Raw genomic sequence first — 24,368 nt, 5'->3', positions numbered from 1 at the left:
TCCCGGCTCTATATACATGTAAAGCATGCGGCACGTGCACGCGCGTTCGCATAGGAACGCGCGGTCACACGGCCGCATGCTGTATAGAACAGCCCTTACTTAGCATGAGTAATTTGTGATGCTTGCTAAATAGTCAAATAATAACTTTAAGCGTTCCCTGACCTACTGGCAGAATTAAAATATGGTTCCCCAATGTGGGGTCCACAGGACAAGCCAGAGCTGGAGTGTAACCATTCCCAACAGACTTCTAAAAAATCTTTTGCTCAGAAAATTCCAGAGCCATAACTTCTAAAGTACCCGTCATTTTGGAAAACTTGTACCACAGGGACTTAAGAGAGGTCTTCTACTGGTAATTGTAAAATGTAATGTGTGTGTGACATGCTGACGTGCCAGAATAGGATTGCCATTGAAAAGATCCAATTAGTGTCTATTGCTTTACTCACAGCTCTGTATGGTGATGTTCCCAAGTTGGTTCTCCTGACTGACTTTTGTTTGTGTTTTACAGTGCATTTGTGGATTATTTGACACATCAATTGAATGCAGTCAAAACGCATTCCCTCGTACTACATTTGCACATGTGCGAATAACGATTCATATACAGCGGTTCATATTTACCAAAACATCCTGTGAAATGAGTGACCGTTAGTGTCCTTGTTAGCATGTGAATACCATCCGGAGAGCTTCATCAGGGGTTACAATGTATCTACACTATACACACTCAGCATTGACAGAACATGTTACCAGCCATTTTATTCATACAAATAGAAACACTTTTGAGGAAAATATGTTAGTTATGTCATCAACAGCTATAAGAACTTTACATTGTAAACATGACAATGCAAAAATGTAACGATTAAAATAGACCTTTAACAGAAAATACACAAACTTTCATGGAAACTTTCAATGAAAAAGTAAACGTAACACTCAATTCATTAATGTACAATAATCCATAGTGGTTTAAGTACAATCCATTGATCACAATATACTGTAGTGAAATAGCAAGATCAAAGAAGGGATTAATGGACAACTGGAAAAAGTGTGTACCTGTTTAGGCCTGGATTAGCCACACACAAAAATGCAAACACTCATTAAAGCAGGGGTCTCCAAACAGTCCTCAAGGGCCACCAACAGGCCGGCTTTTCAGGGTATCCTTGCTTCAGCACACGTGGCTCAATCAGTGGCTCAATTGAAGATTGAGCCACTGATTGAGCCACCTGTGCTAAAGCAGGGATATCTATAAAACCTGGCCTGTTGGTGGCCCTTGAGGACCTGTTGGTGGCCTTTAATCTTTAATGATTAAAGAGAAGACATTATACCCCTCAGACACAATATGATGCGAGAATACAAAGCTAGATTTGTATAGGTTATTAAGGTGTCAAATATTCTGTGACAACAATAAATAACTGCTAAAGACCGAGTAATATTAAATAATGTTGTTAGCATTTTTTCATAGGTATGTCCCAACTACAAAATGTAGAATAACCTCATTAACTACTAACATAGTATTATGTGCTCTCATGTCTGTATGCACCAAGCATATGTGTTTTATGTATATGTTTATGTTGTTGTTGCTTTTGTTATGTAATTAAGGTAATATTTGCTCTTGGGAGGCCCAATAGGACACATTCATGACTATCCCTATTATCCAGACATATACAAAATAGCATTTTTACCCCAGTGGTATTATAAGTGCTGTAACATATGGACATTCTACGTTATCAAATTAATATGGCCATTCATGGGTGCAGAAATATCAGGCATATTATTGAACAAAGATAACTTCAATTAACCAGTAGATTTTGTTCACAGTGCAACAATACTAACTAAAGTATGTTTAAGAACCCTTTGAAACATCTTTGGTTCAGAATGCTACCCACAATGTTTGATGTTGAATACAACTTTACCATATATCTAAATCAGTGGTGCTAAACTCTAGTCCTGCTTCAGCACAGGTGGCTCAATCAGTGGCCACCTGTGCTGAAGCTGGGATATACTGAAAACCTGACATGATGGGGTGTCTTGAGGACTGGAATTGAGCACCTCTGGTCTCTAGGACATTTCAGAATCTTGGTACAGTTGTAGTCATTCTGTCTTGTGGTCTCGTAATAGGAGTTAAAATAAGCAAAAAGATATGGTTCTTATCCATAGGGTTTATTTGATATGTATGGTCTTGCACTCATGAGTCTGTTGAACGTAGAGCACGTTTGACACGGGTGACTAATCCGATTCTCATTACCGTATTTCATGAGGAATTAGTTGCCAAGAAACAAAGATTAACAAAGAACAATTTAAGACCTTTAGAAATTGAGCAGTTACATTATATACAATATACAATAAACATTATTTCACTGCTGTTCTCACATTTGATCCTCCCCTAAAGTGGTGGTTATATTTAAAGATGAATATTAAAAGCACAGACTATTACTGTTTCATATAGCGTGTTCGGTAATAACACTGTTATAATGGTACTTAAAAATATTGTGCTGGTCCAGAATATGATAGCAGAACCTTCAAAGAGACAGTTTTACTCTAGGGAAAAAAATGATCAGGGGCACAGCTCTGCTTAGAAAACAAACTGACCCACTTAATAGGCATAGGAATTTGTTACATTATCAATATTCATAAAGATAAGTGACATCAGGAAAAGGCAGAAAAGATAGATTGGATGATCCAATCAAAATGGAAGAAAAACTTGGTCACCCGTTAGCCTTGAAGAACTATTGTTGCCTAGACCAGTAATGGTTATCTTAAATTCAATTTGCCTTTCTGAGGAGCTAAGTCGTAAGCTTTGAAGTGATCGAATGCGGAACTGTGGTTGACTTGAATGGGAGTTTGTTTTCATTTTATAAGCCGCCTAGACTAGCCAGGTTCCCAAGCATGGAACTGGTTTGAAAAAGGTCAGCTATTTTATTCATGTTTTCCCAACAAACACAAAACAGTATTCCAATCCAATCAGAGCAACAAGGCTTAATGAAAGGGTCATGGAGTTAGAATGCTCAACAGAGCTTGGTAATCAATTACATACAAATAATCGTCAGAATAATTTTCAGCCTGATACACATACATTTTCAGACACATGGTTCAAGTGATCTTCCAAAGCACCTTCAACAGAGGACACTGAATGTTGGGCCTGTGCGTTTGCTTGTAGTGAAAACACTGGTACCGATACAGATGTGTTCTAAGCTCATAATTAACATGACATCAAAAGATTCCTCTATTGTGCAGGTCTGACCTTGTGACACTTCCAAAGTTTTCCTGTAAGCTCACCTACGTATTATACATTATACATTTAAACATCACAGATTTTAATGGCATGTTCATGAAGTGTGACGTAACAGTATATGCAAATGCATCAGAAAACACTAACAATGTACATCCTTTAAACATCAATGATGGTTTAAAACAGACCCTCCCCTCGTTTCTAAATGCTTTATATAATATTGGTAAAACACTGCAAATAATTACCATGTCAATCTTCCGGTAGCTTTACTAACTTGCTATTATTTCATAATTTAGAAGAACGGTTTAGTAATTTATAATGGTTATACATGTGAACTTCCATTATGGTTGAAAAGTGTATTGTAGTTGCCTTTTGAAATGCAAGTTTCATGAGCAAAAAAGGCAGTGTTCAGGCAAGACAATGTTTATTAGATGCAGTGTACAGGGGATCTGTAACATATCTAAAAAAAAGCCAAGAATATTGGCTAGCTCTGTTTGTCCTTTCTTCCATGTAGTAACAAAGGAGGGAGAGGGAGTATGGGGTATGATACCTTTTATTGGACCAACAAGTAGTTGATATGTTACAAGCTTTCGAAACTCTCAGGGTCCTTCATCAGGTCTTACCCCGACCCTGAGAGGTTAAAAAGATCAACTACTTGTTGGTCCGATAAAAGGTATCATACCCCCTACTCCCTCTCCTCCTTTGTTACTACTATCTAAAAAAGGAATGTTCTGCCTTGGTAGTTGGGCGTATAAGATAATTAGAGCATACCAATCATGTCTCTCGTCATTTCATAAAAGCATTGATAAGTTCTAACAGTGGAGAAATTTCTTCTTTTTTTTTGACAGAGCTGGATCTACCAGTAATTATCTGAAGCTTGCAAGTTAATTTATTATTCACCGTTTGATAGTTTAACAGAAGTGAAGGAGGAAATCCTTTGACGTTTCCTTTGCTGCTTTTTAAATTGTGTTTACCTAAAAAGGCATTCAGCATTAAGATCACCCCAAAAGTGGTTTTGACAAAATTGAGTTTATTCTACTGCACGAAAAGCCCTCCTGTTGTGTTTTTTTTGCTAGTTTGATCATTTTTCAGTGGCTAGTGGCACTTTGGTATATTTAATATCAGCAATGCAGATGATACAAAATAATGTAACCATAACCCACTCAAATTAATTTTTACATTATATAATGGCTGCCAAAAAATGCTTTTGCAGGTGAAGTGGTGGTATTTTATAGTTTGAAGTTGAAATTGTCAGCTTAACCGTAAAACAGAAAAAAGTTCCCACTTTCTGACAACATTTTTATACATTGCAATACTTATTGACACTCTAATTCAGGAGGATTATTTCATTACCAGTCTGAGTATGAGAATGTACATATCTGTGAGTGCAACGTTTGCACTCGGTTCTGCCTATTGGGATTTTTTTTTAATAGCAAACTAGAACCCTTGCTTGGTAGCTAGTGACAACAGTACCTACACACATACATACATGGCTTTGCATGTCATTTCCCAGAATCCCTTGCTGCAGTGGAAGCACTGTTTGCTGGGTGATAATGGTGAAAGGCAGGATTGCAGACCTGTCTAAGACATGCAAATGAGCATACAGTAATATTTCCATTTGATATATACATAAATACACATACATATATATATATATACATTATATACACACACACAATTATTATTTTTTGTTTTATATGTGATGCCTGATATTGTATTTTTAGGAATTTGAAAAATGGCATCATCATAAGTGAACTTTAATCACATAATACAGTATGACAAAAAGATATTATATAACAAAAACCAGAATTTGCAGAACTTCCGAACGTTTCAAATGTGCATAGAAAGTGTTATCACTTACAGTCCTTAATTACATTCTGGATTAGTGACAGAAAGACAGGAACCTTGATTCTCTATAGGACCCTTATTCTATATGTGCCAAAGTGGCCGTCTAAGTTGTTTTCGGCCGAAAATCCACACAGGGTTCAATAAGGATGGTTTGAACAGTCGCTTCGTTGCAATTCAAATGACCCCCTTAGGGATTCATATTAATAAAGAGAATATTTGGGGATATACCTGGCACACACATTTGGTCACATTGAGCCCACCAAAAATGGGTATTAATCATGCTGAGTTTTTATAATATGTTCAAACGTTATGGCACCATATGTAAAGGGAATCTTAAAACAGAATAAATCAGGCATCAAAGATTGTTTATTTTGTCAGTGTATTCCTTGTTTTATATAATTCACATGTCAAAGACAGGTTAAACCCTAACATTGCCAATTAAATCCAATGTGGGTGACAAAGATCTTAGTACCAAAATTCTTCTCTGCCTCATAAAAAGTTGAAACCATTTAGCCTGACGTTAGGGAGTTGCATATGTTTTCCCTATAAAAACACATTTTATTTTCATAATGGTGCATTTCTGACCAAATGCCACCTAAAGAATCCTGTATATGACATAGTTACAAACTGTACATCGTGTTCTATATATATACTTTTGTACATTCCATTTTCAGCAAAACAAAGCTGAATATTTTCATGTATGAACTGAATTACAAAATAAAACACTTAAACTGATAAAAGAAAAGAAATATATATATATATATATATATATTACTCCATTGCACCACCGTGGCATGCATTTACCTACAAAGTCCACTGTAAACAGTAAGAAAAAAATCACATTCCTCTGGGAGTCAAAGGAAAATGGAACACAGACATAGTAGCAAAACATCACTTATCTTATTTTTGTATATGCCTTTGATATTTACTACTTCTCTGATACAAAAGGCTTGTCTTCTTTTGGTGTTAATTGCTTTGGCTCAGGGGAGGCTGACTTCAGTCCTCAAGGGCCACCAACAGGTCAAGTTTTCTGGATATCCCTGCTTCAGCACAGGTGACTCAATCAGTGGCTCAGTCTTTGATATCCTGAAAACCTGAACTGTTGGTGGCCCCTGAGGACTGGAGTTGGCCTCTCCTGCTTTAGCTCTTTCACAACCTTGGCATTTATACACAGCAGCTCCTGGATATGCACCAGTGGGACCAATGGAAACTGCTAGCCTTCGTTTATACTCCTGATTCAGATATTATATCATTTAAGCAAACAGTATTACACAAGGTATATTCCTGTGGCAATACACAATTTCACTCATATGAAGGGGTGCCTCTGGTAACACAAAGCGCCTTAAAATAGAACAAAATGATCTATAGAATTTAAGGTTACAGAAGAAAACCAGTTAAATCACATACTGGCATTTTCCATTCATATCCTCTATAAGTTGATATATGATTCCTATTTTATGACACAATGCAATGTATATTTAACAGCACCAGTGAAACTACTATATAAAAGAAAACAAGAAACCTCAGGATTGCTGATGAAATTACAATCATGAATTTTGAAGAGAGAAAGAAAAGTCAGTCTGCTTTGTTGTGTGAAGAAGATTCGGTGAAGTTTTTTGTTTTCTACTGAAACAGTAGAATGGGTACGGGTGCGTTCTTCACTGCATTCCTAATCGTGGGACTGATGCAGGTAAGGACTAAACCAAGCGCTTAACCTCATTTTTGTTAGGTAAAAACGTACGTCCCTTTCCATAAATTCATAAGTTAATCAATCAGCTAAGAAAAAAACCCATAATACTGCATGATTTATGTCAAATCTCTATACAACTGAAGGTTATGTACCAATCTGATGCCAAATGCCATGCTCGTTTCAGATGTCCCACATCAGTGTGTTGGGTTCTACTGCAGCACACCATTTGAAAAAGCCAGGGGGTGGTTCCTTATAATAATTGGTAGACTTTCCCCAATGGGTATTCTTGGGAAATATTTGATTTAATGGCCTCCAAAATCGTTGGACAAGTACATATTTTGATATCTTGTGGCTCTGTTACTTGTAGATTTTCTGGTCTTGTCGATTTAACTGACGAATCATTTACATTTGGCGCAATGGCTGTGTCCCTTTTAAGATCCAAGCTGATATCCTTTAAAATAGCTAAATAGTGCCTAAGTCCCTAAAGGTCCCCTAATGTAAAGTATAAAACCTCTGATATGTTCAACAGAAGTCCTTTTAATCATTACTGATTAAACTCATGCTGCATACTCCTGTTACACTAACCCATAAAAGGGATTATTTTTTTTCACATGATATTTACAGGTAAAATAAATTCAATGCTCTTTAATAGTCTTTTAACCCTTTTAGCAGCCATCCAAAAAACCAATGTGTTTTCCCCGATTCAAGTTGCATCATGAAAACATGGTCAAAGCAAGGATTTATTCTCTTCACTCCTTCTATGGAATGCCATTGGCCACTCCACATTTTCATGCAATGGTTCTTCCCCTTGTGGCTTCTTGCAGGTCACAGACACGGAAATCGGACAGCACTTCCCGTATCTCCATCTGTAGATATGCCTCCATAATAAGTTAGGGCGTGTTAGAGCTTTCAATGGAAGCCGTTAAGGGAAAAGAAAAAATATATATTGTTAAAATCGTCAGTTTATTGGCTGTTTCAAACACAAGTTCCTTGTCTGGTGGGAGGATGCTGCTTCCGATTTCGAACCCCTGAACTTTTATCCTTGCAGTCCATTGGCTTTTGCTGGGATATGTCTATCAACGCACTTGCAATAGCAAGACCTGTATATAAAAAAAAACAAAAAGAAATCGGAATTAGCCACATATACCTTAAATTGTAATTATTACTCTACAACAGGGGGGCTCAACTCCAGTCCTCAAGCCCCCAACAGGTCAGGTTTTCAGGATATACTTGCTTCAGCACAGGTGGCTCAATCAGTCTCTGCTTCACCACTTTATCAATATCCCTACTGTATATACCTGACCTTTCTTTAAAAAAAAAAAAAAAAAGGTGCCCAACTTTTTTTGAACATATCTACTGTATCTGCCACCACAGTCTCCATGGGTAATGAATTCCACAGAACCTCCACAGCCTGACGTATGGGTTTTGGAGGAAAGGAGAGAATATGCATGGACTTGTATACCCCCCAAAACAGTAATCTATATCAGGGGTGCGCGGCTATTAAAACGAAATGCCAGGGAGCGTGCGAGGCCTCTGTTACTCACCTGCTCTTCGACGGCTTTGGGCGATGGCAACGCAGTGTCAAATGACACCGTGGGGTCACAACACGTCACATGACCCCGCTGCATCATTTGACACTGGATACCAGTTTAGGGGGGGGGGCGTGAGCACTGGGGCAGAGCAGGCAGGGGGACACAGGGCCAAAAGTTTGTGCACCCCTGCTCTATATAACACTATAAAGAGATACCCTGGGGAAATGGCTAACATGAATATGTAAATAAGCTCATTTAAATGAATAGATTATTTCCCAAGTATCTCAAGGTTGTTTACAGGTATCTCTCCACATACTGTATAGATTAGTGTTTTGGGAGGTATACAGTCAATGGGTTCTCTACGCAATAGGACTCTTTCACTCCCCCACTTTTACTTGGTGATTACATTTTGTAAAAGATTTTGAGTGTTTTGCGAGATGAGTTAATGGGTATGCTACTATATATGACTTTCCTTCCCTCGCCCTCTCTATCATTATTGTAGCATGAATTAGTATATTGTAACATGAATAATGTCCCTGCAATTAATGTTCTTAAGTTCAAGTACTAAAGACCGTGTTCTTTTATTCCATTTCTCAAAGGCTACACACATGTCTGAGTCTTCCAGAGGCTAAGTGTCTCCAATTAAATGTAATTAGGACTGTGCATTAAAATAGGAGAAGTGCTGGGATTTGATCAGAATCATTGCACACATTGGATTGAGGAGGATGAGTAACAGGACGATACTACTGAAATATACCCACATATTAGCAAATGGCTCAGAACATTAAACAAGTCTTGTTTTATAAACAGATTGTGTACTCGAGAAATGATTAAATGAAAAACTTTATTGAGGAGCCTAGACAAAATGTGTTGACTTTGCCTGTTCCTTTTGATGAAATAGAGCAGAGGTTCCCAAATCCAGTCCTCAGGGACCACTAACGGTACAGGGCTCAAGTATACCCCTGCTTGAGCACAGGTGCTTCAGTCAAAATGATTGGGCCACTTGTGCTAATGAGACGATAGTCTTAAATCCTGCACTGTTAGTGGTCCGTCAGAACTCGAGTTGGAAACTTCTGAAATTGAGTATATAATTATTTAGGGCTCAACACCCTTATTAAGTCAGATGTGAAGAAGGGGAGAGAAATGGTTTGAACTGTCCTTGATAGTCAAACAAAAGCTAAATTAGGGAGTACTGTATGTACAGGCAGAATTGGTAAGGGGTTGCGAGTGCCCCCATTATGTCTCAAATTATGCTTTAGCCTACTAAATGAGCAATTTTCCTGAACTTACTGCAGTGGGTGTTGAAGCCATCTCAGAAATCTGGAGTCCTGTGAAAACCTTTCATGCAATGAAAGTAAAAGGCAGGCGCAATAACCCGGAGCCAAGGGAAAGCATTAAATACAATGAGAGTTAAAGCAGGCCCAAGTGAGAGCCTGTCATAAGGTCCTGATTGAAAAGTGACAAATTGAAACACGCCATACAATAATTGGGGCATAACTCCATTTATTTTGTTACATTGTTGACATACTCCTCGCAAGACTTACAGCCCAATTTACTGTACATACAATACACGCACACATCAGGAAAAGACTTAATACATCGTCAAAATCTATCTATCCAAAAACACACACACACATAAGTAAAATATTATTTTTTTTCAGAATCCTATATTGTTTCGCAAAGTTTTCCAGTGGTCTCGCATTTTGGAAAAATATTTGTGTTTGCTTTGGGGCCCTATTTTTACTTTCCGTATAAATAAAATCTATGCTGCTCACTGCTACAAGGTGAAACAGAAAGTGGCAGTGCAATGTTCTAAACGCAAACATGCATATCCTCCCTGTAGGAAGGTTGTGGCAGGACGGAAACTCCGAAGGTGCTAACCTCTTTGCATTTTATTATGTCAGAATGATGATAATACACTAAGACGACAGGAGTTTTAAAGATATCTCAGCTTCAGCACAGGTGGCTCAATCAATGGATCTGTCAAAAATTGAGCCACCTGTGCTGAAACAGGGACTGATTGACCCACTTGTGCTGAAACAGGGATATCCTGTAAACTTGACTTGTTGGAGGGTCTAGAGAATTTGAGTTAAGACCCCTGCACTAAGATGCTGTGGTGAAACGGTTTCAGCTGTTCTGCTGCAGCGGTTTTTGGTTTAATCACTGCTACAAGAGCCTGAGGAAAGTGATATGTATTGTACAATCCATGGTATATGTTGTGTTTTTTGGAGTTTAGATATCATGCCTAAAAGCATTTTTATATATAGAACATGTATACACAGTGATACATGGATTAGTGCTGCCATTATACTGCAGCTCCAACACACGGTATCTTAATCGTATTTAAAGAGAAGCCTGCCAATTTTTTTGCAAATTCTTTTTTTAATATATATGTATAGGATTGAAGCACGGGGTCTCTGGAGCTGAACCCTGTTAATTTCAGCTCAGGTACCCCATGATTTCGGAGATACTTACCTCCGAATTAGGTGCCGGTACCAGCTCTCCTTGGCTACCAGGGATCACAATATGTCCTCTGTTCAAAGATTTTGCGTCCTGCGGACCAATAGGAAGCCGTGACATCATTGCTGTGGCTTCCTATTGGCCCATGTAACGTGAGAGCTTTAAACTTTAAAGTCCTGCTTGCTCAGCCGGAACAGCTACCGGCACCCAGTGCAGAGGTAAGTGTCTCCGGAAGCAGGGTTTCCCTGGAGCTGAAATTAATGTGGTTCAGCTCCCGAGACCCTACTTCAATTCTATATAAAAATTGCAAAAACAATCGCAGGCTTGGATTGCTCCTTTAATACAGACATTATCAATGAGAATGCACAAACAGCAAATTCCACGTGTGCAGTAAATGTGCTTTTAGCTTCACATGTAACACAATCTTTGTGTTATACAATATGTAAGACTAATTAAGGAGCAGCAGATCATAAAATTGCCATTGATTAATTGGTCTTGCAAAGCACCAGTGTGGGATCAAATGACTGCATGTTCGGAGAGTATACTTCATCCATTTAGGAAACACAAAACGATTTCTGTTCTGATTAATGTTGGAAATGAAAAGCCACATGTAACAGAACTGCTGATTTTTTATTTTAGTTGTCCTGACTCGGCAGATCAAAGCACTCCAGGAAAAAATATTAAATGCTAGTACAGATATTGTATGTTACTGAATTACAAAAAACAAATGCGTGTGTGTATAACTACAACCCATTTATGTTATCGTTTGTTGTGTTGTCAGGACGGACTGCAGGCTCTATTCTGTAGCCTTTTTGTACTACATTTCCCTTCTGATCTGCTGACCTGTTAACCCAGGGGCCACCGGCAGCTCAGGTTTTATGGATATCCCTGCTTCAGCACAGGTGGCTCAGTCTTTCTGACTGTGTCACCTGTGCTGAACCAGGGATATCCCGAATACCTGGCCAGTTGGTGGCCCGTGAGGACTGGAGTTGTCTACCCATGGGTTAACCCATTCAATACCAGCATCAGATTGCCACCAGACGTCTGGCCTTGCTACCACAAATGACGCAAATAGAAGAGGAAGATTCGCTTTCACATTGTGTTCAACGCTCTCCTGGAAACAACCAAAAATACCATGGGCTTAACTGGCTTTTTGGTCAAGCTTTTACCTCATGTCAAAATGCGTTATCTGTGCTATGGAGTTTTAAACTCAATTACCATTGGACCTGTCAAGAGTTTACATGAAATGGAAAACAGAAAACTTGAGGGACAGAGTGACAGAATTGGATACATCCCTTGATACTTCATGCAGTGTTAACTCCTTCTCACATCACTCACATATCAGATGTCTTTACTTCCTTGACTAGTCGAATGCAAACCAAGACATTGCAAATACAGTCATTGTAATAGCAACAAGTGAACAGGGGTAGATGCACTCCCATTGACTGTTGTTTCTTGTTCAGGGCAAGCAGGAAGCGCTTTGTGTCAATCCAGTTACACATAAGTGATACTATATGTAGCCCCTTTTCTCTATGACTAAGGGAAACTACGCATGCAGCTGCACCTGTTGGCGTGCAGGAGGCCTAAGCCGCCGCTTCTGGGAGCCTGGGGTTGATCTCTTTCTGTTAGGTGCAGCGCCTCCACCTATGAGGGATCCCAGCAGGACGGGATGGTCCCACATAGGACTCAATAACCACTATGCAACTGAATATATTATAATTTCTTTACTACTCACACTATAACAATAACACACCCACAATACAATATCACAATGCAATACCCAAACACAATACCCAACATCCTGGTGTGGTTCCCCCAAAGTACTGAGGGTGCCCTAGGCACCTAAACACCCGGTGTCCATAGAACAGTCCCACCCAAAGTGTGAGGTAGCGTTACCCCGTGTGAATTGTTGGTGCACTTATATACCTCCCTGGGCACTCCTGTATCCAGCTGTCGCCATTGGTCAAAGGATCAGTCAGGTCCCACGACGTTGGGCCTCCGACACCAATCCCCTCACTCCTTATCTGTCCAGATCCACCTTGTGGGGCAAGTTCCTGCTGGAGGGTCTAACCTAAACAGTCTATGGGCCTGTGGCCTGGTCCCAGACCACAGTACACTGCGTGGCCGTTCAGTCACTGGTGCAGCAGCACTCGTACCACTAACGGGGAAGCATCCCTATCAGGGGTCTTCCCTACAACACTTTTCTGGAGTGACTCAGGGCCTAGCTGGTGCCTAAGGGGCAAGACTAGGCCTAGTCCAGGAAGCACTGCTTCCTGGACACTACCTACCCTCTTGCTGCCCTCCGTCCGACTGAAGCGTGTGTTCCCTGCACTCCAAGGATATACTGTTGCTCTGCTCTAGCTCGAGCCGTATTGGCTGGAACTCCCCATGTGGTGTTTCCCTCCCAGAGGATCCTGGGACTTGTAGTCCCACGCGGTGTCTTGCGGAGCCATCCAAGATGGTCGCCACAATTCTCTCTTGGTGCATGTGCACCTCTCCGTCTGTGCATATGCAACACCCAACATAGCCGCCCCCACACTCCCGATCTGCGAGGCGCTCCGGCAAACATTGCAACAGTTCTCCCTCACCAGAGGTAAGGAGGTGGACTGCTACATATAGAAACCGGCAGTAGAGTCTCCGTTACACTCAGGAACAGAATATCATGTCATGCTGTCATTCTAAAAAATGAAAAATAAATGATTGCAGAAAAGTGCCCAACGTTTTGGGGCAGTAGGGGCCCTTCATCTAGTTCACCTGACGAAGGGGCCCTTTGTCCTAAAATGTTGAGCACTTTTCTGCAATAAAACCTTTTTTAGAATGTAAGCAAGACTATGATATTCTGTTCCTGAGTGCAATGGAGACCCTACTGCCGTTTTCTTCCGGAATTGTTTTTCTCACAACTATAGTACTTAAGAAGTGGTGCGATTTTGGCATTAAAAATCATTTGAAACAATTAATTTGAATATGTCTCTCAAAGTAGCAGTCCAAGCTGTGCTTTTTATTTTTTCCCCTCTTTAATATGTGCATCAATACAATCCACACAATGATAAGTAATTAGCCAAGTTGCCGATCAATCCGTTCTCGTGTGATCAATCGGCGACGATTCCGCTCGGGGGTTCACTAAATGGTCAGTGCAGCAGAAGAGGACCATAGATGCAAAGTTCTGTGGGGAAGATCATGTGACCATGCAGCCACTAGATACAATTGGTGCACTGCTAGAGAGAGGGCATGGCTCAAAAGGGGTGTGCCAGAGCCTGTATCAGAAGAGGAAGGGGATGTGACTTTGTAAATGGTTGCTATAGAAACAAAAATGCTTGTTACGTTATAATACATTAAAAATGTAATTCCGAGTTGATAAGAAAAATGCTACTAGTATTTTCTCATATTACAGAACTGATTTATTTAAAAAAAAAAAAAAAACACATTTAGGATATTGCTTGGTCTGCAGCTTTAATGTCAATGTAGAAAACGACTTTATTCCAACTTTTACACACTGGCAGTATTCCATAACATAAAATAAATTTTGCCCATTTTAGCATGTAGCTTTTATATGCAACAGAAACTGGCTGCTCTGTTCGTTTGGGTCAATATGTAACTAAAATGTTTATTACATTTGACACAAATGCTAAATGACACACTATTAGTAAGGCTTGGGGCTGTGTTACATTAATACTGTCTGCTTGAATCATAGCTCCAATAATGTTTGCCAAACACGAGGAAAATACTAACTAAAATTCAAACTACAGATGTGCAAACTTTTTGCCTTTGTTTGTGAACCTGGTCAAATGTACCATTTTGGCAAACTTTAAAAAAAGGAACTTTAAAAAGTTTGTAAGGAGTTCGCCAGTTAAAAATCTCCACAGCCAAACATATGGGTTTTGCAGGAGACGGTGAGAAAGAGTGAGAGAGGGTGGTGGGAGGTGAGAGAGGGGAGTGGGAGGTGAAAGGTGAGAGGGGTCTGGAAGGTGAAAGATAGGGGGGTGGGAGGTGAGAGAGGGGGGTGGGAGGTGAAAGGTAAAAGTGGGGGGTGGGAGGTGAGAGAGCCCCACCAAAAAGCTTTAAAAATAGGTTGCCAAGTTAAAAAAAATCTCCAAAACGTTAAATACTTCCCAAAACACGTATCTATACAACATGTGGAGAGATACCCATGACCACACCTGGGATACATGGAAAAATAAGTTAATTTAAATATGCAAATGAACTAATTTGAATTTGCAAATATAATTGTTTTTATGGTATCTCAGGTGTGTTTCACAGGTATCTTTGCATGTGTTGTACGGATACGTATTTTGGTATATACAGTACAATAAGTCAATGGGTAATCTACTAAATTGGACTCTGGCCAAGATCCACTAAATGGTGCTAACCTTTAGCAGGTCTTTATTCCCATTTATTATTTATTATTATTCCCACGGCGTGCTAAAGCTTCGTGACCTTATGTGGATTTGGGCCTCATTTCCACGTATACGGTATTCTTCTGTGGTGAAAATCCCAAATTCTGTTTGAAATGAAGAATTTTGTTTCCATTTGGTTAAAAAGTTCTATTGAACAAATTGTTCGAACTTTTTGAGAACTTGCAGCGAAACACCAGCGAAGTGAAGTTGGACAAGTTCATACATTTCAAATTAGCACAGCAGCATAAATGAGAAACCAAGAACAATATGGGGAAAGTGATTACAGAGGGCGATTCTAAATGTAAAGCTGAGCAAAGCCCCAGCCACACGCTGCACTGATGAGTTCACCGTGCAGAGAAACAAGAAGGCGTTTGTGTTCTAGTTATGATTCACTGCAGTGCCTACGTAAAAGCACCACCGCTTCATGGAAAGGGGCAATATACCAATGAATATATGCTGTCCTGCCGTGATGAGTCCCATTAAAACAGGGTGACACCAGAAGATCATTCCTCAAAGCGTCACACAAATCATTTACTAAAATCCACTTATTGTGCTCTCCAAGCACAGAACAGCTCCTTGTTATCAAAGCAATACAATTATGTAGGAGTACAATTCATTATTTCAGACTGGTGGTCTAAAGGAAATTCATTTACCATGCCAAGACGCTGCACACGCTCTGCAGGCAAGCAGAATTTACATCAAAATACTATAGAGGATGCAGTACAAATACTGCACATTTATCGCCGCTGTGAAAGAGCTGCAATGGGACAGATTGCAAATACTGTCATTTCAAGACACTCTGGCAGGGGCAAAATATTCCTTTTATACTTTACCTTTTGAAAATGAGGGTCGGTTTTACAAATATATATATATATACATTTCCATACATAGTTTTATGTGTGTTTTAGATACAATACAAGCAATAAAAAAACCTCAAGATTTTTGACAAAATTCTCTACCACGTTAAGCAACATACCATATCTTTTTGGTTTTGTCTAATGGAAATGAAATGTTGAGAGCAGCCCGCTCAAGCACTAACAGCCTAATCATAAAATTACTGGTGTGTGGTTTTTACCATTATGCAGAACAATTAATAAGTACAATAATAAAATACAGCACATCGGAATGAGATTGCTTTGGAAAGAAAATCTCTTCCTACTATACAAACACAGCACTTTAATTGTATATTTGAATAAATGCCTAGAAGGCCTGTATGCACAAAGACAGAGCCTAGCAGTCTGTGTTTAAGCAGGCGGTGCTATATATTTTAATATACCAGCAAACAGCTTCATTAAGCATGAAAGGTTAATTGGAGGGTTAAGTGCAGTTAGGGGAACAGAGCATGGATCGGTACTGAATAGCACAGACTGCTAACAAAAGCCTGAATAATCTCTATAAACTGTTTGCTGTACTCAAATGTTTTACAGTCTCATTTACTATCTGTCTGCATTTTACTGCGTGTGTTTGTAGTTCTTCTAAACCTTTAATAGCTCCAGTTTTATTCTGTAGTAATCAGATTTCAATGACAAATATCCCTAGCAGAAATTTTTCCCCTTCTCACTGCTGGAGAGGACAGAATGAAATGATTTGGGCATGAAACAAAGGCTGAACCCCACCTGCTCAGTCACATCTTTTCTATGTAGCAGACAAGCTACCACTATAGCATGGGGTTCACAACACAAGTCCTCAAAGCTCCCCAGCAAGACAGGTTTTAAGGATAGCCCAGCTTCAGCACAGGTGGCTCAGTCAAAGACTGAGGCACCTGTGCTGAAGCAGGGACTGATTGAGCCACCTTTGCTAAAGCAGTGATATTCTAAAAACCTGACCTGTTGGGGGGATCTTGAGGACTGGAGTTGATAACCCCTTCACTATACCGATGCCCTGACATAAGTATCACTCCTTTCAAGTGAATCTTAATTGAGGTCCTTACTCACAGCCATGGCCAATAGCTCCATGAGTTTCAATGGGGACTCACACTTTTCGTACCCAATCACTACACTAAAATGTCATATTTTGGACAATTCCCCTCTTAGGAACTGGGAGTAAGCCATAAAATGCACTCCGGGTAGTTCACTGTGGGATTACGCTGGTTGCAGTCAACGAATGAAATAACATTTAGCTTTCGTTGTGTACCTTGGGCCCTAATGCAGAAAGTGTACCTTATTTGCATATAGGTTACTGGATGCTCTTTTGGGTATATCGGAGTTGAACACATGCTTTACAAAGTTTGCATTTTGATCAAAAGAATATGGCAATACTGTTTTAAAAGGGAATTTCTGTATCACAACCTACTGACGGCTTTTGGAGCATCCGCTCATTAATTATCAGAAGAAGCCATTGGACCCGTGTAAGTTTTATTTTGTACATGCGTCTCTTGTAATAGTGTATTATGTATCCAGCGGTGTTGTTTGAGTGGTTAAATAGGAGTTAGAATATACTTGCTGTCCTGAGTTTCTGTTAAAGCAGCATTTCATTTGGCTTATTGCTTTATACCTGAAACAATGGTTCCGTGATGTCCGGGGACCTCCCAAATCTGGCAGTGAGAAGAATATGTGCCCACCAGATACAAAATGTCGGCCAAAAGAAAAGCCATTGGTTACCCCGCAGCTATGTTTGTAGACTGGCTGCCATATTTGTAGCACTTTTTTGGCGACAAAACCAGATAAAAACTAAAAGTATCTGGGGGATGAGGTCATGGGGACCCCCTGGTTCAGGGAAGATACATACATATATATATATATATATATATATATATATATATATATATATATATATATATATATATATATATATATATATGAAAAAATCACACTCAGTTGGCACACTGTAAACAAATGAAAAATTGCTGATGCTTGTCCCATATGCACATGTAAAAAGTAGAATTTACCAGATTGGAGTCCGGAAAAAACGAGACAGCACACAGTCCAGTAGTTCCAATAAAGCTGTATTCAGAGTAACATGGCACCACTCCAACGTTTCGATCACCCAAGCGTGACCTTCCTCAGGCACGTCCCTGAGGAAGGTCACGCTTGGGTGATCGAAACGTTGGAGTGGTGCCATGTTACTCTGAATACAGCTTTATTGGAACTACTGGACTGTGTGCTGTCTCGTTTTTTCCGGACTCCAATCTGGTAAATTCTATTTTATATATATATATATATATATATATATATATATATATATATATATATATTTATATATATATTTATATATATATATAATGTCCATTTAGGGAAAAGCTGCTTTAATTACACCAGCTCCAGAAAACCGGCATCAGATGTACCAAACTTGAAAAGGCTTTTTTAGCGAAACTCTTAATGATAGAATATAAATAATTGAGAGGTACATGTTGTGAATACAACCTGCCAAACAAACATCTCCAACATAGGTCTAATCAGTTCAGTTTATTGGAACCAGGCGTGTAACTGTTACTGCTAAGTAAGCAAGAAGGATGCCATTACATAACCTTTTATTACCCCTATAAATGACATGATCTGCACATGCTTTTCCCTGGTGATCATGCTCCTTTATACCAGGCTGCAAATGTCACCATTACAATGGCATTATCAGTGTACAGATGCTATACATTTTTGGGTTCTGTTGCTATAGTAACTCCAAGAAGGGAAGAAACTAACTACTACCCAGTAAATGTTAAAGACCAATAATTATTAGTGTCCACTCTGCAGGACAGCGGTGGTAAAACCATAGTGCTTCATATCCACCAGCATCTGTTATTTTATTTGTCGGGCTCAGAAGGGGAGCACTTAGGAGACAGAAAATGACCCAGTATTATGTAAGCTGTGTCTTTATTTCTGTAAAGTAATTTTTTTTCTTCAAATTTGTAATATTTTTTAAAAACATTATTTATTTATTTTACACATTTCTACACCGCCCTGAGAGTAGTCATACTTTAGGACAGGGGTTCTTAACTCCACTCCTCAAGACCTCCCAACAGGTCCGGTTTTCAGGATATCCCTGCTTCAGCACAGGTGGTGCAGTCAAAAGACTGAGCAACTGATTGCGCCACCTGTGATGAAGCAGGGATATGCTAAAAACCTGACCTGTTGGGGGTGGTTTGAGGACTGGAGGCTGAAAACCTCTGCTTTAGGACATCTTTTTGCTCACTTTTTGATGAATCCCTTCACTGCCATTGTGCTGCAGCTCCCTCTGGCAGTGAAGGGTTAAAGCAATGTTATGGAGCGCCTTGCTGACCAAACATTGACTGGAACCGCTAAAAACAAAACAAAAAAACAGCACTTCCCTTCACTCCATCACAAAATATATTGTAAATTACGCACAACTTTTCCCACTGGCTAGATGCTGTGTTGTAATATGTTGTGTTGTAATATGTTGTGGTATTAAAATTGGACTTATGAAAACAATTTATATGGCAAACTATTGCAGTACGATGATTTCGAAAGGCACAGATTCTTTCTGCAGCTGCATTGCATAAATTCGTGCTCTCACAATATTAAACACGAGACACATAGGTCAGATGTGGAAAAACAGTCACGCACCTTTGAGATCGAGGGCAGTTTGGACATTCGTGGCTGGTGAAAAAGTGGCAAGAATAAATACTTCACCAAAACCCACCGAGAACAAATATTACTCAGAAAGAGGGCAGTGCTCATACGAGGGGAGCAATATTTTGCTGTTGCAAAAGTTTGTAACAATAAAAGAATTTTGCATATTATTGCATAACAAATTGACAGACTTTTCCTGCTTTACTGATTTACTTCATTTTCATGTAAATATTCAGAATCTTTTTACGATTTGTATTCATCGAGACGTGACAATGAGGGCGAAGAAGTGGGATTGGGGACCTTTGGAAGACATGCAGATAAACGCACCGTCTCATTATCTTTACAAACTACTCCAAATATTCATGAGAACTTTAAAGGAGCGATCCATGCAATATCCTGCATTAAAAAATAAATAATCAGTTCTGTAGTATTAGATACTATTGACTAACTTTTTTATTTTTAAAATTCAATTCTTAATGACATTTTTTAATGAGTTTTAATATACTGAGTATCTTTTGATTTCAAAACATACAGAACCCCTATAAGCTCATATTGAACCCCCAGAATACCCACAACATATATATATATGCATATAAGTGTCAAACAGGAGTGCTACTGAGCATGGCAATATATATTTAAAACCAGAGACAGAACATGAAACACAGACAGAGCTCAGTGCTACATCCATTGACACAAATACACGGTACAGTGCCTATATATATATATATATATAAAAATTGTTAATAACCTATACATTACCAGGAAGAATGATTTATAATAAATCTGTCAAAATTAGTTGCATAGTTCTAAGTCTGATTGAAGCTCAATGTGCCTATATATAAAGGGATTTTCTGGGATTCTGGCACGATTTCGCTGATACTTTCTTCACGCCCTGAACATCCTGATAATCACGGTTCCTTCACCTCCTAGAGACTGACGGACGTTTGATCGAAATACAGATACCGGATGGTGGTGATATTATCACGAAATGCTTTTAAAATTTGTACCCTTGTGAGTGTATTTCTTTCCCTTCCCTCCTCTTTGCCATCATTAAATATACAGTTTTATACTATGGGGCGTGCGCTCTCTCCTCTCTCACTTCTACAGATTCCATAGGATGTGGTTATTCATTTTGAGAGCAGCCGGAGACCCCTTCTACCCACGTCACCATTTTCATTGATGAACTATTTTCTAAAGGACTGGTTTTCACTTCACTTTTTGAATATTATTATATTGTGTTATTTTTAGGTTATTTATTCATTTTTATTCAATATTCCATTTGTTTTATGCACAGGCACTTACACATTTAATACGTCATTGTGGCATTAATATCACATAAACTTATTTATTCACTATTAATATCCTTTTTAGGCGCTGCTTATTTTTGTTAGTCTTATATATATATATATATATATATATATATATATATATATATAGGCACTGTACCGTGTATTTGTGGCAATGGATGTAGCACTGAGCTCTGTCTGTGTTTCATGTTCTGTCTCTGGTTTTAAATATCTTTTGATTTCTTTAGCAGGTTTAACCCACCTCCCCAGCAGTGCAAGATCTTTGCAACAGTTTCCTGTTTGTGATCATTTGTTGTCGATATTCCCAGCCGTTTGAGCTGCAAACTGTAACATTACATAATGTTACTGTAGTAATATAAGAATACATTGTAGCTGCTGAGTTACCCTGACTGAAGGATTGATTGAAATTGAAAGGCAGCCATTTAGTGAACCCTGGGAAACAGGATTTTGTTGATCGATCACGGGAGAACCAATCAATCGGCAGCTTAGGTAATTAGTTTTCAATAAAGGTAATCAAATGTTGCATATATTAAAACAAACAAAAACATTTTTTAAGATACTTGGATTGCCTCTAGAGGAGAACAAGGACAGATCTCTACTGTTAAAAGCCTTCTTTCCTTTTTTTACAACTAGAACTTTCAGTTTTTACTGCACTATATTATTTTTCTGCCCACTTTTTTCCACTCTGCTCTCATTAATCAATACATTGTAACTCTAAAAATATGTCTTGTCTGCTTCTTTTCTTCGTGCCTCTATCCTTCTCCCTCCCACAGATATCGGAGGCTTAGAAGCCACAGGAATGTTGAGTACCATTGTGTAGGACCGTGTGTTCCACCAGTGCCATTTATAAAGAAGTTTGAACCAAAGATAAAAGTAATTATACAAACTTGCTTCACAATCCCCCCTGCATTCCCATGCACAGAACACATATATTATACGTGATTATCTGTAAGAATGACCCACTAACACGCCAGAACTCAGGGATCCTGCTGGAATACAATGCAGACTGACATGACATGAAAAAGATTACTGTTTTGAAAGAGCCTCTGTCTCTTAAAGCTGCAGACCAAGAAATGTCCTACATGTGGTTTTTTTTTTTTAATAAATCAGTTTTGTACTATGAGAAAATACTTTGAGTTTTTTTTTTTTAATTAAATGCTACATGACATTTTTATGTATTATAATGTAACAAGCATTTTTTGTTTCTATCGCAATCATTTACTTTCCTCTTCTGAAACAGGCTCTGGCACACCCCTTTTTGAGCCCTGCCCCCTCTCTAGCACTGCACCAATTGTATCTAGTGACTGCCTGGTCACATGATCTTCTACACAGAACTTTGCATCTTTGGTCCTCTTTTGCTGCACAGACAGCCATTTAGTGAACCACCGAAGCTTCGCCAGTCAATTGCAGGAGAACGGATCGATCGACAACTTAGCTAATTACTTATCATTGTGTTGATTGTATTGGTGCACATATTAAAGGGAAAAATGGCAGCTTGGACAGCTGCTTTAATGGAATAGCAACGTTAGTGTTTTAAATGACTGCAAAGCATATCTGGTCTGATTTGCTGCACATTCTCCTGACATTCAAATCCAGCAGCGTCCTTCACTCGGAACAGGGACAGAACAATTAGCAAATCTGACAGACTCTTATATGTATGTAAGTATGTATGTACAGACATACCCCGGTTTAAGGACACTCACTTTAAGTACACTGGCGAGTAAGTACATCTCGCTCAATAGGCAAACGGCAGCTCACGCATGCGCCTGTCAGCACGTCCTGAACAGCAATACCGACTCCCTACCTGTACTCAAGCTGTGCGCAAGCGGGGAGACTATAGAGCCCGTTATAAATGCGTTATTTATATCAGTTATGCATGTATATGACGATTGCAGTCCAGTACATGCATCGATAAGTGGGGAAAAGGCAATGCTTCACTTTAAGTACCTTTTTCGCTTTACATACATGCTCCATTCCCATTGCGTACGTTAATGCGGGGTATGCCTGAATGTATGTATGTATGTATGTATATCTTTATTTATATAGCACCATTCAGGTACATAGCGCTTCACAGCAGTACACAGAGCTTAACATATACTGGGAATAAGCCACGAAAGTAACAATAGGAACAGGAGTACCTGCCCCAAAGAGCTTACAATTTGAGGGCCTGCATTATAGTTTTCGCAGTAGAGGGACAGAGAAAAAGGCGTATCTTTGCAATGTTACGGAGGTAAAAACTATAGTTTTTAGCCATGTTATGTATGTGAGAGGAGAATGTGAGGGAGGAGTCAAATGTGACCCCTAGGCAGTGTGGTTGTGATATTGGTTGTATGATAGTGCTGCCAACAGTAATGTAGAAGGGGGCAGAAGGGCCAGGCCTGGGAGTAAGTATGCGGAGCTCCGTCTTTGACATTTTAAGCTTGAGTCGGCGGATGTATACATGTTCATTTAACTTGACTCTCTGTTCTCCCGATAATATAAAATGCAGTCATTACATTATTATTACCGTTGATTTGTGAAGAGTCAACATATTCCGCAGCACGGTAAAATTAGGGGACAGAGTTATGTATATTACAAAAACAGTTACAAGAGGACAAACATGCACAAACAGATACAAAAAGGAAATGAAGGACCAGCTCATGAGAGCTTACATTCTAGACGGAATGAGGGACAATGTTGAAACAAGAAGGTAAGGTGGCTGCTTATTCTGGGATGGGGCGTATCTCGAGTTGGAATATGGCCCAGCCTGACAGCTGATACAGTTAAGTTACATAGGGTGGGGATTGGTCCAGCCACACAGCTGGTCCCAGGGGCTTGGAGAGGGAGAGTTGGATGTTAGGGGTATGCCAGTTAGGCTTCCCTGAAATGGGGAGATTTATGGGAGTTTTTAAATATCCGGGGTGAGTCTGATGGTGCGTGGTAGAGAATTCCAGAGAGAGAGGGCAGCGGGAGAAGTTTTGTAGGTGGGAGTGAGAGGAGGTAATAAGGTAGGAGGGGAAATGGATGTTGTGGGCAGAATGTAGGGGGTGTTTAGGTATGAATTTGGGAATAAGGGCTCTGATGTAAGGGAGGGGCAACGTCGTTGAGAGCTTTGTAAGTCAGAGCTACAGTTTTACATTTTATTCTAGACAATATGGGAAGCCAGGGTATGGATTTCCATAGTGGAGCAGTAGAAATGGAGCGTGAGTGAGGTAGATGAGTCCGGCAGCAGCATTTTGGATGGATTGGGGTTGGGATAGGCGGACAAGGGGAATGCCAACTAAGAGAAGGTTGCAGTAGTCAAGGTGGGACAAGATGGGCGAATTATGATTTTAGTTGCATCATGAGTGAGAAAGGGTGTATCTTGACGATATTTTGAAGGTGGATACGGCTAGACTATGTGAGGGACTGAATG

At 39.4% G+C, this 24,368-nt stretch overlaps 1 protein-coding gene across 4 annotated transcripts in view; it reads right to left on the bottom strand.

The window, feature by feature from the left end:
* Positions 1 to 4,964: 4,964 nt before the first annotated feature.
* ATRNL1 (attractin like 1) overlaps positions 4,965 to 24,368 on the bottom strand; it is a 662,687-nt gene continuing 643,283 nt past the window's right edge. For all 4 annotated transcript variants that reach the window (XM_075611983.1, XM_075611984.1, XM_075611985.1 and 1 more), the window contains one exon: positions 4,965 to 7,858. In XM_075611983.1, the coding sequence (XP_075468098.1) occupies positions 7,734 to 7,858 (125 nt within the window). In that variant the 3' untranslated portion in view covers positions 4,965 to 7,733. The remainder of the gene's footprint in view (positions 7,859 to 24,368) is intronic.

The sequence above is a fragment of the Ascaphus truei genome, chromosome 8 (assembly GCF_040206685.1).
Source record: "Ascaphus truei isolate aAscTru1 chromosome 8, aAscTru1.hap1, whole genome shotgun sequence".
NCBI lineage: Eukaryota > Metazoa > Chordata > Amphibia > Anura > Ascaphidae > Ascaphus > Ascaphus truei.
This window is presented reverse-complemented; position numbering and strand designations above follow the sequence as displayed.